The 14,172-nt window shown below is 40.8% G+C and overlaps 2 protein-coding genes across 2 annotated transcripts; both read left to right on the top strand.

Moving 5' to 3' along the window:
* The first annotated feature begins 2,253 nt into the window (after window positions 1-2,253).
* LOC136527085 (DExH-box ATP-dependent RNA helicase DExH9-like) lies at window positions 2,254-10,030 on the top strand. Its single transcript, XM_066519705.1, has 14 exons — window positions 2,254-2,680; window positions 3,180-3,380; window positions 3,462-3,680; window positions 3,846-4,184; window positions 4,301-4,405; window positions 4,628-4,738; window positions 5,378-5,628; window positions 5,995-6,118; window positions 6,757-7,033; window positions 7,784-7,929; window positions 8,024-8,173; window positions 8,246-8,478; window positions 9,014-9,278; window positions 9,382-10,030. The coding sequence occupies exons 1-14, from the start codon at window positions 2,375-2,377 to the stop codon at window positions 9,658-9,660; spliced, it is 3,006 nt and encodes a 1,001-aa protein (XP_066375802.1). The 5' UTR covers window positions 2,254-2,374; the 3' UTR covers window positions 9,661-10,030.
* A 1,746-nt stretch (window positions 10,031-11,776) lies between these two features.
* LOC136525456 (pEARLI1-like lipid transfer protein 2) lies at window positions 11,777-12,181 on the top strand. Its single transcript, XM_066518436.1, has one exon. The coding sequence runs from the start codon at window positions 11,777-11,779 to the stop codon at window positions 12,179-12,181; it is 405 nt and encodes a 134-aa protein (XP_066374533.1).
* Window positions 12,182-14,172: the final 1,991 nt, after the last annotated feature.

The following is a 14,172-nucleotide window of genomic DNA, read 5'->3' as shown; positions in this document are numbered from 1 at the left end:
CGGCGCCTCTTCTGGCAATGGCACGGCGGCGGCAACGGGCATCTCTTCAGGCAACAGCACGGCAGCGGCGGCTGTCGTGGCTCGGATCCGGCGATTCAGGAAATCCTTGTTTTAGCATCACATGTACGTGAACAACCCTATAGGCCAGTTGTGCTTGGAGAAGCTTCTCAGTGGTTTGTAGTTTTGAGTGCCCAGTTCGTTGCATCAAGTATTTGGTACATTATGTTGGAATTTTTAAACTTATCACCTGTCTCACTTGCACGCCCTTGTGCCATTAAGACTGCAAAATAGCAAATATTTGGTTTCCCTTGTTTTGGTGCTGTGTTTGAACAAAAGAAATGTAATGTTGGATATATTGTGGTATGTCTGAACATGTAGCCCCTCGCCCCCATGTATTTGAAAATTTTCTTGCTTAAGTGTATGCTACTTTTGAGGGTTGATGAGCAGAATTTTGCCTCATCTGAAGTTAATGAGTGTTTTGTGTTGGTTTCCATTTAAGGCAATGCAAAATTATTACACTCATTGTTTATTTTGACATTTTTTTCTAGCAACAGCCAGGCCCTTCACCTGGACCAGTGCCTCAGCACGTGTTGGTAATTTAAAATTGTTTTTGGTAGAAAATCGATTTATAGGGACGGTTGGTACTGTAGCCGCCCATACAAATAGGTACTATAGGGGCGGCTGGTACTGTAGCAATCCCTGCAAATCGATTTTGTAGGGGCGGCTGGTGTTACCAGCTGCCTCTACAAATCGATTTGTAGGGGCGACTGATAACACCAGCCGCCCTACAAATCGATTTGTACGGACGGTCTGAAAACCGCTCCTATAAATACATGATTTGTAGAGATGGTGTGGTTAGCCGCCTCTGGAAATCGATTCTGACATAGTGACAATATAGACTTAAACAGTTGACTCTTTTTTTTAGCATAGCATGTCGACTTTTGCACGTCGTTCAAACACGTGTATATATATATCATGGTTCTTTTTTAAAAGTTACGGATTACACCCATTTCCTATGTTTGGACTATGTCCAGATAATTCATACAATCTGTTTTTGTTCAATTTACTCTCAACTATTTCTGCTAGTTCGGTTTACCCCTTAACATACAAGTTGTTTTTTTTTATTTCAATTTTTGTGAGATGATAGAGACATCATATTTTTTGTTAAAAGTTACATCATGAATTTTTAATCATTATGTGTCATAAATTTATATCTAGTATTAATTTATTATTATATCCCCAAAGAACACAACATAATAACGATGGAAAAAAATTTAAGATGTATCTTTTAACATTTAGTATGATATATGTACCACCTAACAATTAAAAGTAACACAAACTTTATATGCGGCAAAAAAAAAACTTGTATAAAAAGTAAATTAGACCAATTGACATAGTTAGGGGAGTAAATTGAACGAAGCACCTGTTACTAGGTTTTCTAGACATATACCAATTAAGGGGAGTAATTTGAACTTTTACTTTTTTTCCTAGGCATGGTACGTTTTATTTATTTCTTACTCCCTTCATATTTATATAAATCAATTTCTATAATTGTTTTAAATGAACCTTTTTATGTTTGATAAAATTTATAGAAAAGAGTATTGATTTGGTATCATAAATCTTAGCACTCTCTTCTATAGAATTGGTCGAATTTAAAAATTCTGACTTAAGATAACTCTATAAATTGATTTACTTAGAGTCAGTACTTGAATCTTGTTATATGTGGATTTTATTTTTTTCTCAAATACGCAAAAGACTTGCGTATCTTTGTATTTAAGGTAAGAGGAAGAGGTATTTTACAATGACGCACCTAGCCTTCCACGGGTTAAGGATTCTCAAGCTCGTATATCGCCCCATGGGTTAAGGATTCTCAAGCTCGTATACGACCCCAGAGTCCAAGTTCTTGCTACGAAATTATACTAACCAAGCAACCGAGGTCCGTGGCGCCAGTTTCAACCTGTTGCTTCGCTTGATGTTGAATGTTGCCATCGCCTCGGCAATTGATATTGTCGTGCCTCGGAACTCGGAAGCACCGGCCGTTCTGCCTCCATCTCTTGTTTTCTGGTTACATGTTAATCGACTAACATAGTTTGGTCTATATTCATTAGTTTTGTCAAACTTTAGACCAAACTTGAGGAAGTAATTTTTTCGTGCCGCCTTCTTTACGACCGAAATACGTTTTCTACGGACAGAAGCGACCTCTTTGCTATATGTAAAGCAACCTTAGAGGACTACAGACAGGTGGGTCCAGCTTGCAGTCACACGGGACATCCCCCGCTCCTTCTCGCGCGCGACGGCCCGGGAGCCGCCGAGCAGGCCTCATTAAACCCTAGAGCTCCCGGTCGCCGCCGCCGCCACCGCATACGTCGTCGCCATGGACACTCCCAAGCGCAAGGCCCCGGACGGCCCCGGAGCCGCCGAGCAGGCCTCTCCTCTCAAGGCGCCGCGCGCTCCCGCCGCCACCCGGGAGCCTCCCGCCTCCACCACCCTCGCGGCCGCGGAACCAGTCGCCTGCGTGCACGACGTCTCATACCCCGAGGGCTACGATGCGTCCGCCTCTACGTCCCGCGCCATTGCCGGCGGCGCTGACGCCTCTGAGCCTGCAAAGAAGTTCCCCTTCCAGCTCGACCCCTTCCAGTCCGAGGCCATACGCTGCCTCGACAATGGCGAATCCGTTATGGTACCATATCGGCTCCAAGTTTTTCTTGTCTCAGTGCATTTCGTTTGACCACCCAGCTCGGTGCATGTGTCAAATTAGTATCTTTTTTAGTTCAATTCAAATGACCCCTCTGGATAGGATTAGGTAGCAACCACCTCAAATTAGGTCCACTAAAGGAAGGCTACCATTTTAGCTTCTCAGGTTTAACTTTTTAAAATACCTATCATTACTACTGCGTAAAAACGTGCCTCTCATTGGGCTTTTATTGATCCGTCTATTGCTGATGGCCAATTAGCATCCATGGTTGCTGAATGCTGATAGTAAATTCTGTAATTCACAGTTCCTCCTATTGTACGAGCTGTATGATAATCAGACCACGCCTCGTAGTCCAACTATTTTCTTGCTAAACAATCATGCTTTGTGCTTCTATATATATGGTCAAATCAGTTCTCCTTTCATCAGCTAAGTTGTTTGTCACTTATAAAAAATCTTTCTCTACTTCCCTTTTGGGGATTCCCAGGTTTCAGCTCATACGTCTGCCGGAAAGACAGTGGTCGCGTTGTATGCAATAGCAATGTCTTTGCTCAACAAGCAGCGGGTCATCTATACATCTCCAATCAAGGCACTGAGCAACCAAAAGTACAGAGAGTTCAAAGAAGAGTTCTCTGATGTTGGTCTCATGACAGGGGATGTCACGATTGAGCCTAATGCCTCTTGTCTGGTACTACCTCCTGTCCTCACTACTCTTTCAATTGCTTGTATATTTATGCTTGGAGCTTAAAAGCAAGCCCTGACTTTGCAGGTCATGACTACAGAAATTTGGCGGAGCATGCAATACAAGGGATCTGAGGTCATGAGGGAAGTTGCTTGGATTATATTTGATGAGGTGCATTACATGCGGGATAGAGAGAGAGGAGTGGTTTGGGAGGAGAGTATAGTGATGGCTCCCAAGAACTCACGCTTTGTCTTCCTCTCAGCGACTGTACCTAATGCCAAGGAGTTTGCTGATTGGGTAGCTAAGGTCTGTTCCCAAGGTTGCCTATTTGTCTCCATGTCTCTATTGCCATGGTTTTGGCTTTGAACTCATGTATTTGTTACAAGGCGTCTATAGACATGGTCAAGCATCCACATATGCTTTAAGAACATATGCCATTTTGTTAATAATGGAGGTTATTCTATTTTTCAGGTACATAAGCAACCCTGTCATATAGTTTACACCGACTATAGACCTACGCCTCTTCAGCACTATGTATTTCCTTCTGGAGGGGATGGATTATACCTTGTAGTGGATGAGAAGGGCAAGTTCAGAGAGGACAGTTTTCAGAAAGCATTGAATGCCCTTGTCCCTGCTAGCGACAGTGCCAAGAAGAAGGAAAACGGGAAGTGGCAGAAAGTTATCATGGCAGGGAAATCTAGTGAGGAAAGTGACATATTCAAGATGGTGAAAATGATAATTCAGCGCCAATATGATCCTGTAATACTTTTCAGCTTTAGCAAAAGGGAATGCGAATTTCTTGCTATGCAGGTATGCTCTTTTGTAGATTATTATTAGTCAATTTAGAGAACTGGAAAATTCTGTGGTCTGTAGGAAAAAGAAATTGAGTTAATTCAGTTGATTTTGACTATCTTTCATTGTGATAGATGGCTAAGATGGACTTGAATGAGGATGACGAGAAGGCAAACATTGAAACAATTTTTTGGAGTGCTATGGATATGCTTTCTGATGATGATAAAAAGCTTCCTCAGGCAAGTTCTCATTTATGTATCAGTTTCTGATCTCAAGCAACTAACACAATGGAATTTAGCACTGTAGATATTACTGTGAGATTGCAGTTTTATGTTTTTTAAGCTATCTACAGCGGTATACATTTCTATTTGTAATATACGAACCAGTAGCAGTACTGGTAGGCAATGCTATGGGTTGATAATTTATCTTAAAACTGAGCCACTGGAGCTTTCGATACGCAGGTTTCAAACATGCTCCCCTTACTGAAACGCGGCATTGGCGTGCATCATTCTGGTCTGTTGCCCATTTTAAAGGAAGTCATTGAGATACTCTTCCAGGAGGGTCTCATTAAGGTTAGCACATTTTATGAATCTCATGATGCCTCAAGTTCCTGTTATTTCTTAGCCTCATAAGTAGCTTATTGCTAGTGGTATTTGAACACTCATACAGAACTTTTTATTTGGAGCAATGATAGTAAGACATAGATGTTCATAACTTCTTATATACATTTTGCACTTTACATCAAGCAAGAATTTCGTGCATCAAAAGGTTAGGCTGTATTTCTTGATTCCTATTATAGAGTAGATTCTGCTTGTTGCTACTGTATTTTAGTTCCATATGAAGAGACCAATTCGATGTGAAACGTGAAATGGATAGATCAGATTTTAGGTGATTCTAGGCTTCTATGTTCAATTGCACTTCAAATTTAAATAGAGAGTGTGGGAGGGAGGGCACGAGGTCTGAAATAACAGATTTAATAAACTATTTTATTTAGTTATTTTTAGATCAGAGTGGTTCTCATCTCTGACTAATGTCATGGACTGTCTTTATACCTTGAGAAATGCGTTCACATGTTCTATTATACATATTCTCCCTAATGATGCTGCGCTTCCACTGAGCATTTTATATATGCTTTCTTTCTATCTTTCTTAAGACTATGCTGTGTGTTGTGCCTTTTTATTTCTTGCTGAGATTAAAACATGGTGTTATAGTGTTTGTTTGCCACAGAAACATTCAGTATTGGTTTGAACATGCCTGCAAAGACTGTTGTGTTTACCAATGTGCGAAAATTTGACGGAGACCGATTCAGATGGTTGTCGAGTGGAGAGTACATCCAAATGAGTGGCCGTGCTGGTCGTCGAGGTATTGATCAGCGTGGTATCTGTATACTGATGGTGGATGAGAAAATGGAACCTTCAACTGCCAAAATGATGCTGAAAGGAAGTGCTGATAGTTTGAACAGGTCAGTATCATGGAATCCTGGCTTTTCTGGCACATTTAGAACAAAGAAGCTTGAACAACTTAATCCAGTTTGGTTGAGTGGTGCATGAAAGAAATCCGGAACACAAGATTAAGACTGAGATGGACAAATCCTCCCAGTGCGATAATGTTCTTGGTTAACATTGTTCTTATATTCTGCAGATAATGCTAGTCATTTGTGTTATGCCTGTTCCTTGCACCCTTAAAATATCGAGTTAGCATACCAATGCTCAAATTCAGATCTGCCCTCTGTTTCATTCTTTTGCGTCAATATGTTTATTGTCGCTTTTATGTGTGGAATTATGTTCTGTTCTGCATGCGCTCACACAACTACCTTTCTGTTTGTTAGTGCCTTTCATCTGAGCTACAACATGCTGTTAAATCAAATGCGATCTGAGGATGGGGATCCAGAAAAGCTCCTCCGGCATTCATTTTATCAATTTCAGGCTGATCGTTCTCTCCCTGATCTTGAGGTATTTTCTTTTCTTTGAAATGGAGAATTTTACGTATGCTCCTAAGTGTTTTTCGTGGTCATCTGACATACATTACACCTTTATCCTTGACAGCTATGAACCACATAATTCATCCATTCATTAACTCGTTGCCCATTGAAACTTATAATATTACACTGTTTTCCTGTACCTGCGCCACAGTTCACACTTCATATGTTTCTGCGAACTTATTTTAATGGGCCCTTTAGGTTGTAGTTTAGCAAGTGTGTTAAGGGAATAATCACTTGGGCAGTAAAGTTGATTGTTATACTTTGTATAAAGGCCAAAAACAGGCCATCCTTTCTCCAAAGTTTAAAATATTCCTTCCCACCCCACTGTGGTTTAGTTTTTCCCTATGTATGATGTTTCGTGTTAAAAAAAAGAACATTATTTGATACATTCCAGAGTGCTTCAGAGATGCACCTATGCACTAAGATCACTTTTGGACCATTACAAGCCAGATTAATAATTTGCGCTGGTAGCCTGATAGACTGAATGTTGGCACCTATATTATTGCCTTTTGGTCACCATAGGGACTTTTATTAAAAACACACACACAGAAACCCCACCTAAAGCATTTCTTGAAACTTACAATAGCACCCTGTTTGAATTTTGTGCAGAAGCAAATCAAGGAACTGGAATCAGAGAGAAATTCCATGGTCATTGAGGAAGAGGAGAGCTTGAAGGATTATTATGATCTCTTACAGCAGCACAGGAGTTTAAAGAAGGATGTCCATGATATTGTCCTCTCTCCAAAACATGTTCTGCCTTTCTTGCAACCTGGAAGGCTTGTCCGCATTGAATATAGTACAGATGAGCCAGCCAACTTTTCTATTGATGAAAATGTCACATGGGGAATTATAATAAACTTTGAAAAAGTGAAATCCCATGGTGAAGGTACATAAGTTAAAACGATAATCTCATTTCAATCTATTCCTGTAATATGATTTTCTATTTTGTATATTTGTTTAGAATAAATACAGAATGATTTACCTACAACTTGTTTGGTAATGCATTCCATGACAGGATTCATGTTGTTATATGTTTTGTGGTGGATTGGGAAGGGATTCAGGCTTAAGCAGCATATATTCCTTCTCACTGTTCACTGCTATGTTTTTCTGATAATCTAGGTTCATTCATGGTTGTCCTATGATCTGCTCATGTCCATGAGTTTTGCCAATTGTGGCATGGGTACCCTTGTCAGTTTGTCTAGGTCTCTAGCTTTGATGATGAATTGACTGGCAGCTGAGCTTCAGAGTTACACATAGGACTGAGAAACCATTCTGATCTCAAATGAGAGGGACTTTACTTATCCTGAAAAATGTACAGATATAGTTTTACCTTTCTTGACAATCTGATCTAAATAGGCTTGATTTTGGTTTGTTTCGCACCAACTATTCCTGTAGCATAGCTTCATCAGCTTGAATTGCAGAATGTTTGGTGGTTTTTAGACTGTAACTGTATGTTAGGACCTCTCTTTTATGGAGTGGATTTTGTGCATCTCCAAATGTCAACCACTTGCTGCAAGTACACCTGGTTTTAATTCCTGAAACAGTCAGATTAGTGATGTTATTCATCTATGTCTTTAAAAGTCACTGTTGAAATGGAAAAGTAGCTGTTCACCTTACTTTGGTTTTGCTCTTGCAGATAGGAGACCTGAGGATTCTGATTACAGGGTTGATGTCCTTACCAGATGTTCTGTAACTAAGGACAACAATGGTAAGAAAACAATGAAGGTTGTTCCTCTGAAAGCGCGTGGAGAACCAGTTGTAGTTTCATTGTCACTTTCACAGGTTATTTACTTTGCACATTTCACCACTTCTGATCGTTTTATCTCCTTGCTAAGCTGCCCCTTTGCTAATGATGGGGTCCAACTAAATAAAACAGATTGATGGACTAAGCAGCATACGGATGTACATACCTAAGGATCTTTTGCCTGTAGAAGCTCGAGAAAACACCTTGAGGAAAGTTGAAGAAGTCCTTTCAAGGTTTGCTAAAGATGGGGTGCCTCTATTGGATCCAGAAGAAGATATGAAAGTAAGAAAATGCTTAGGCATGTTGTCAGATTTCCTCTGTTTATGTTTTTCTAATAAAACCTATTCTTTTTAGGTACAATCGAAATCATTTCGGAAAGCTACCAGACGAATAGAAGCTCTGGAGAGCTTGTTTGAGAAGCACAATATCCGTAACTCTCCACATATCCAGCAAAAGCTGAAAGTCTTTCATGCTAAGCAAGAACTATCAGCCAAAATAAAGTCCATAAAGAAAACAATGCGGTCTTCCACAGCTTTAGCTTTCAAGGATGAACTCAAGGCCCGGAAACGTGTTCTTCGCAGGCTGGGGTATTGCATTTTTTTCTGACATAAAATGATTCTTTTTCAGATTTTGCTGATTTTGTACCTTTAAGATGAAGTGCCCTACTTACATATATAATCCTTGATCTGCTAAAAGTATAATATTTCCGTCAACAAAATTGCTGCTGTGAATGCAATTTTTTTGTGTGTAGAAGCATATACTACATGGGCATCTGATATTTGGATGTGAAAAGACAGACACAGCACATAACTAGTAGGATATTTTGACCAAATTAGAAGCATCTTGCACTGTGGTTTGATTTTAAATAAAATAGGAATTTTTGTCTGTTCTGTATTGAGTTCTAAAAATCTCACTGTCAATTTGAAAGATAATTTTATCATGTGTTCTTGTTTGTGTCCTCATAACCAAATCTTCTGGGTAAAATTTAGGTGCATACGCTTGATGTTGCTTCTGTAAGATACCATGCTGCTGGTTTCCGTGTGAATTTGGAAAATTTTATTATGTATATCAGATAATCCTACCAAGCTTCCAATTTCTTAAGAAGAGACATCTTTATTTCAGATATGTTACGAGTGATGATGTTGTGGAAGTGAAGGGCAAAGTGGCCTGTGAGATAAGTTCAGCTGATGAGCTTACATTGACGGAGCTTATGTTTAGTGGTGCTCTGAAGGATGCTACAGTAGAGCAGATGGTGGCACTGCTTTCTTGCTTTGTTTGGCAGGAGAAGCTCCAGGATGCCCCGAAGCCAAGAGAGGAGCTTGATTTGCTCTTCCACCAGCTGCAGGAGACAGCAAGAAGGGTTGCTAACCTTCAGCTTGAATGCAAGGTAGTTAATGCTACCGAACCATCATATCAAATTGCTACCTCATGTACGAATGGGATCATGATGCTGAAACCTCGTATTTTGTTTCTCTTGTTGACAATGATAGATCCAAATTGATGTGGAAAGTTTTGTGAATTCTTTCCGACCTGACATAATGGAAGCGGTGTATTCATGGGCCAGAGGGTCAAAGTTCTACCAAATCATGGAGATGACCCAAGTATTTGAAGGAAGCTTGATCAGGTCCATCAGGAGGCTGGAGGAGGTTCTGCAGCAGCTGATTCTGGCATCCAAGTCCATTGGGGAAACCGAGTTAGAAGCAAAACTCGAGGAGGCAGTCAACAAGATCAAGAGGGACATAGTGTTTGCAGCATCTTTGTACTTGTAATGTCTTGATGTATGGCTGTGTCAGGGGCTAGGTCAAAAGCTCATAGGGGATTAAAGCACTCTTAATTTGCTGTTCTTGTTGAGTGCAGTTGTGGCATGATGAAGCTGCCTGATTTGCTGTTAGCAGTGATGTGGCAGTGAAAGTTTTGTTAGGGTTAACCGTGTAGGGTCTATTTGAAGGTCAAGAATTTTGTAGGAAGCAATACAATTCTGGCAGAAATTCAACAAACTCACGGTAACTACCTTGGCATGTACGATAAATAGCTAATTATTTGTTAGGAATAGTCCAGGGATGCAAATCTGTATTCAAAATTACAAATGTACCGGATTGCATTATCATGTATTTGTGGAGTATAACAGTGTAAGAGATAGTGCTTGTGTTGTATTGTAAGTGCAATTCAAAGTCGGTCGATGGAGATGTCCCTGGATGGAAACTTAGAATAATAGTTGTCTTACTCGTTTGGATGTTATTGGCCGGCTGAGGGTCACGGGCAACCGTTTGAACGTTCTTGTCAAGATAGCATTTTTGTTTGTATATTTGGCATGGAGATGGAAAACGAACGAGGATCGCTTGGAACTGGTCATCAGCCAGGTCAGGTGAAAGATAGCTAGTGTGATATATAACCGGCCGGTTGCCGCATGACCACTTGTTGATACATCCGGGATTACATTTTGACCTGCGATAGTTTGCTGGACGCATGCATTATTCATGATGAACAGATATGCCTAGTCGGCTAGCTAGGCCTACTTCGTTGAGCTCCCTTCTACACTTAAACCAGAGAGGTTACTATTTCATACTCCCTTTGATAGGGCAATTCCTTTTAAGTTGAACTGTATTTTATATAAAAGATCATCAATATTTACGACACCAAATAAGCACTATAAAAATATATTTCATGGTGTATTTAATGGTACTAATTTAATGTCACGAGTATTGATGTTTTTTCTTAATAAATTTTGTTACATTTGAAAATGTTTAACTTAAGAGAACTCTAGAAGTTGATTTATTTGGCGACTCAGAGGGATCGAGTAGATGTTTGATCAGAAATATAAAAGAAAATAATAAAATTGTTTGCCACTTTCAAATATTCTCATTTGTAACGTGTGCTTCGCTTGTATTTCCATGATTATAATACTTTTAAATGACGATTTTTTTAAATGTTTAGAAAAGAATGGATGCAATAAATTTGTTAAGGCGCAAACACGTTTTGAGCTTAAGACAAATCATGGGCGGCCAATGAAAGAAAATGAATTTCGGCATGGTGTTTTTCCGTTTACGACAAGCTAGGCTAATTAAGCACTAACATTAACGCAAGTGGTGAGCAAATAATTGACAATGGATGTATATTCTACAGTAGGGCAAGTGGGGCAACTGAATGCTCATGCATGTGATCTTATTAACTACTATATATTTACACAATAACTTTGATTTTATCTGTGTCTTATTCTGCGCAATCTATCTGTTCAATTTAATCGATAGCGTAGTCATCTCTTGACCACGAAATCCGCGAAACAGCGGCTGCAAGATGGATGCACGAGCCATATACGTACTACGTCTACCTGCCGGCCGGCTGCATACATATTGTAGTATCTTGCTATGTCGTACGTACGCAGTAGACGACACATACATATATGATTAGCTAGCTAGATAGAAATGGTTAGATCAAACGCAAGCCTAGTATATACAGTGCATGCTGTGCACATATCTAAGAAATTTGGCACTACGATGAACAACGTGAGCTAGCACCAGCTAGCAGTTAGGTATTATTGCATTGCATACGTATATATACGTTATATATATATATATATATATATATATATATATATATATATATATATATATATATATATATATATATATATATATATATATATATATATATATATATATATATATATATATATATATATATATATATATATATATATATATATATATATATATATATATTAAGCTTGACAACAAGAAGTAACCTCCAAAAATCCTTGGGTATAAATACCCTCCCAAGTCTCCATGGTGATCATCAATCGCACATCAGCACAACTCGATCGATCGATCAAAAGCCATCGTATCATCATCACTAGCTCGTATCGTAGCAATTAACACAACAGCAACAATGGCGAGGCGGTCCAGTTCTTCCAGCAGCGTGACCACCACCGCGGTACCGCCGGTGGTGCTGTGCGCCTTGCTGCTAATAATTCTGTCGTCGGGCGTGGCGCCGGCGGCGGCGTGCGGCGGTCACCCGTGCCCGATCCCGGACGGCAAGTGCCCGGTGAACGCGGTGAAGCTAGGCGTGTGCGCCGACGTGCTGGACGGGCTGATCCACGCGGTGGTGGGCGGCCCGCCCAAGGAGCCCTGCTGCTCCCTCATCTCCGGCCTGGTCGACCTGGACGCCGCCGTCTGCGTCTGCCTCGCCATCAACGCCAACGTCCTCGGCGTCAACCTCGACGTCGCCGTCGACCTCTCCCTCCTCGTCAACTACTGCGGCCGCCGTGTGCCAGCCGGATTCAAATGCGCCTAGTAGTACTAGGCCGGCCGCGCGCCTTAATTTGTTGGTGGCCAGCTGGTGCATGCACTTTCAGCTGCCTACCGATCGACTTATAGGTCGTGCATGCATGCATGAATAATTCATCACTGTGTCTGTGTGTACGTGCTGCATGATCTAGCTAGCTAGTGGGTACCTAGTATGTACGTCGTCGTTATATATGTATATGTCTTTAATATTAGCTACTAAATATATGTGCTCGTGTCTCACAACGAAACTAACGACAACTATAACTATATATATATATATATATGTCTTTAATATTAGGTACTAAATATATGTGCTCGTGTCTCACAACGAAACTAACGACAACTATATATATATATATATATATATATATATATATATATATATATATATATATATATATATATATATATATATATATATATATATATATATATATATATATATTCTGTTCGCTTGGCTTATAAGCCGTACTTTTTTAGCTAACGAACAATATTTTTTTTCTCACACCAAATCAGTCAACAATACTTTCAGCCATAGTTTATCAGTCAAGCCAACAGAGCTATATATATAGAGAGAGAGAGACACACACTAGTTGCATCATCTACGTCAATATTTCTTAGAATGGGGACCTCGAGGATCTCCCTCCCGTTTTATTCTCACCACTCGCCACTCAACAGGGCTATATCGTCATCGATGAATGCCGAAGAGCAGACAGGGGACTAACGGGGAAGTACTCCTTGGCCGACCATGCATGCTGGAGAACAGCCAGGGGCGTATAAGAAGCAGGAAGCTTCATTGTAACGGCATCGAAGAGCAGAAACCGTTTCCCCCTAAGGGGCCGTTCGGTTATTCCAGAATGGAGGCAGGAACCAATCCAGCTGATGAATTGTTATACAAAATACACAAGCATTCCAGCCAGGAATAATTCCAGGCCATGAATCCGAAACAACCGAACAAGCCCTAACTGAATTCAACCTTCCTCTGTTCTTGCCGCCTCGCTCCCTTAGTTGGTGCTTTTCGCCAACCTAAACTCCAATCCATCTCTAGACCTGACACGAACATGATTGATGAGCTATAGCTAGCTAGAAGCGATGGGGTTTGAGAGAGGCAGGGACAAAGGAGATGGCATCGTCGAACCATTCCTCCGCCGGCAAGACGTTGCGGCGACAACCAAAATGAAGGCATTGGTGGCACTCAAACGTACCAGTGAAGGAACCATGCTATTGAAATGAGATTTGCACTCTTCCGCGCTCCGCTGGATTATGTGATTGTGTCGCTGCCTATCAAAAATAGACGCAGGTGAGCATGTAATTCAAAACGTTTGAGAAACTTGAGATCTCCTGCCATACTCTGAGACGACTCCGTGGAAGACTGTGCGCGATCTTGAGCAGGCTGTTGGAAAACCATCGTCTCGTGCTCTGCCCACGGGTGCAGCTGGTCGTCGTCGTCGGCGGCGGCCATGGCTCTCGAGGCGAGGGTGGGATTAGCAGAGGGATTATGAGGGGAAAGGAAGCGCAGGGAAGGAGAAGCAGTTTCCCATGTATTTATACAGGAGTAGTAATATTTTGTGTTTTGACCCACAACTTACTGTGTTTTCAGCATGCCAACGAGTGGCGCTGGATTATTTCCGCAGACACCACCAGTCTGACTCGGGTTAGTACGTCGTGAAGAAGTTCATCAGAACAAGCGACTGGCTTTTGGAATCCATGGCCGGAGACTCTGCGCGATTGGGGCATTTCCGTGCTACCATGTCCATACCATCATTTTCCATCTGTATGTATGTATTATAATATAAAGAGAAAAAATCTGGTCAACAAAAGAGTCAAGGGACGAAAAAAATAAAAAAATAAAACTCTGCAGGCCATTGAAACAGGGCATGTACTGAATGAAACCTTACATTGGTTTTCCACAACGTAGTCTTGTTCCACGCTCATAGAATATGCTTGCTTCCTTGGATTTCTTTGATGTGAAAGACTAGCTAGCGAGGCGCTGGTTCT

The sequence above is a fragment of the Miscanthus floridulus genome, chromosome 19 (genome assembly GCF_019320115.1).
Source record: "Miscanthus floridulus cultivar M001 chromosome 19, ASM1932011v1, whole genome shotgun sequence".
Lineage (NCBI taxonomy): Eukaryota > Viridiplantae > Streptophyta > Magnoliopsida > Poales > Poaceae > Miscanthus > Miscanthus floridulus.
This window is presented reverse-complemented; position numbering and strand designations above follow the sequence as displayed.

Coding starts and splice junctions, on each gene's coding strand:
- LOC136527085 (XM_066519705.1), top strand. CDS start 2,375: ATGGACACTCCCAAGCGCAAGGCCCCGGACGGCCCCGGAGCCGCCGAG. Junction 4,739..5,377: donor TCCAGGAGGGTCTCATTAAG/GTTAGCACATTT, acceptor ATGGTGTTATAG/TGTTTGTTTGCCACAGAAAC. Junction 8,174..8,245: donor ATCCAGAAGAAGATATGAAA/GTAAGAAAATGC, acceptor TATTCTTTTTAG/GTACAATCGAAATCATTTCG.
- LOC136525456 (XM_066518436.1), top strand. CDS start 11,777: ATGGCGAGGCGGTCCAGTTCTTCCAGCAGCGTGACCACCACCGCGGTA.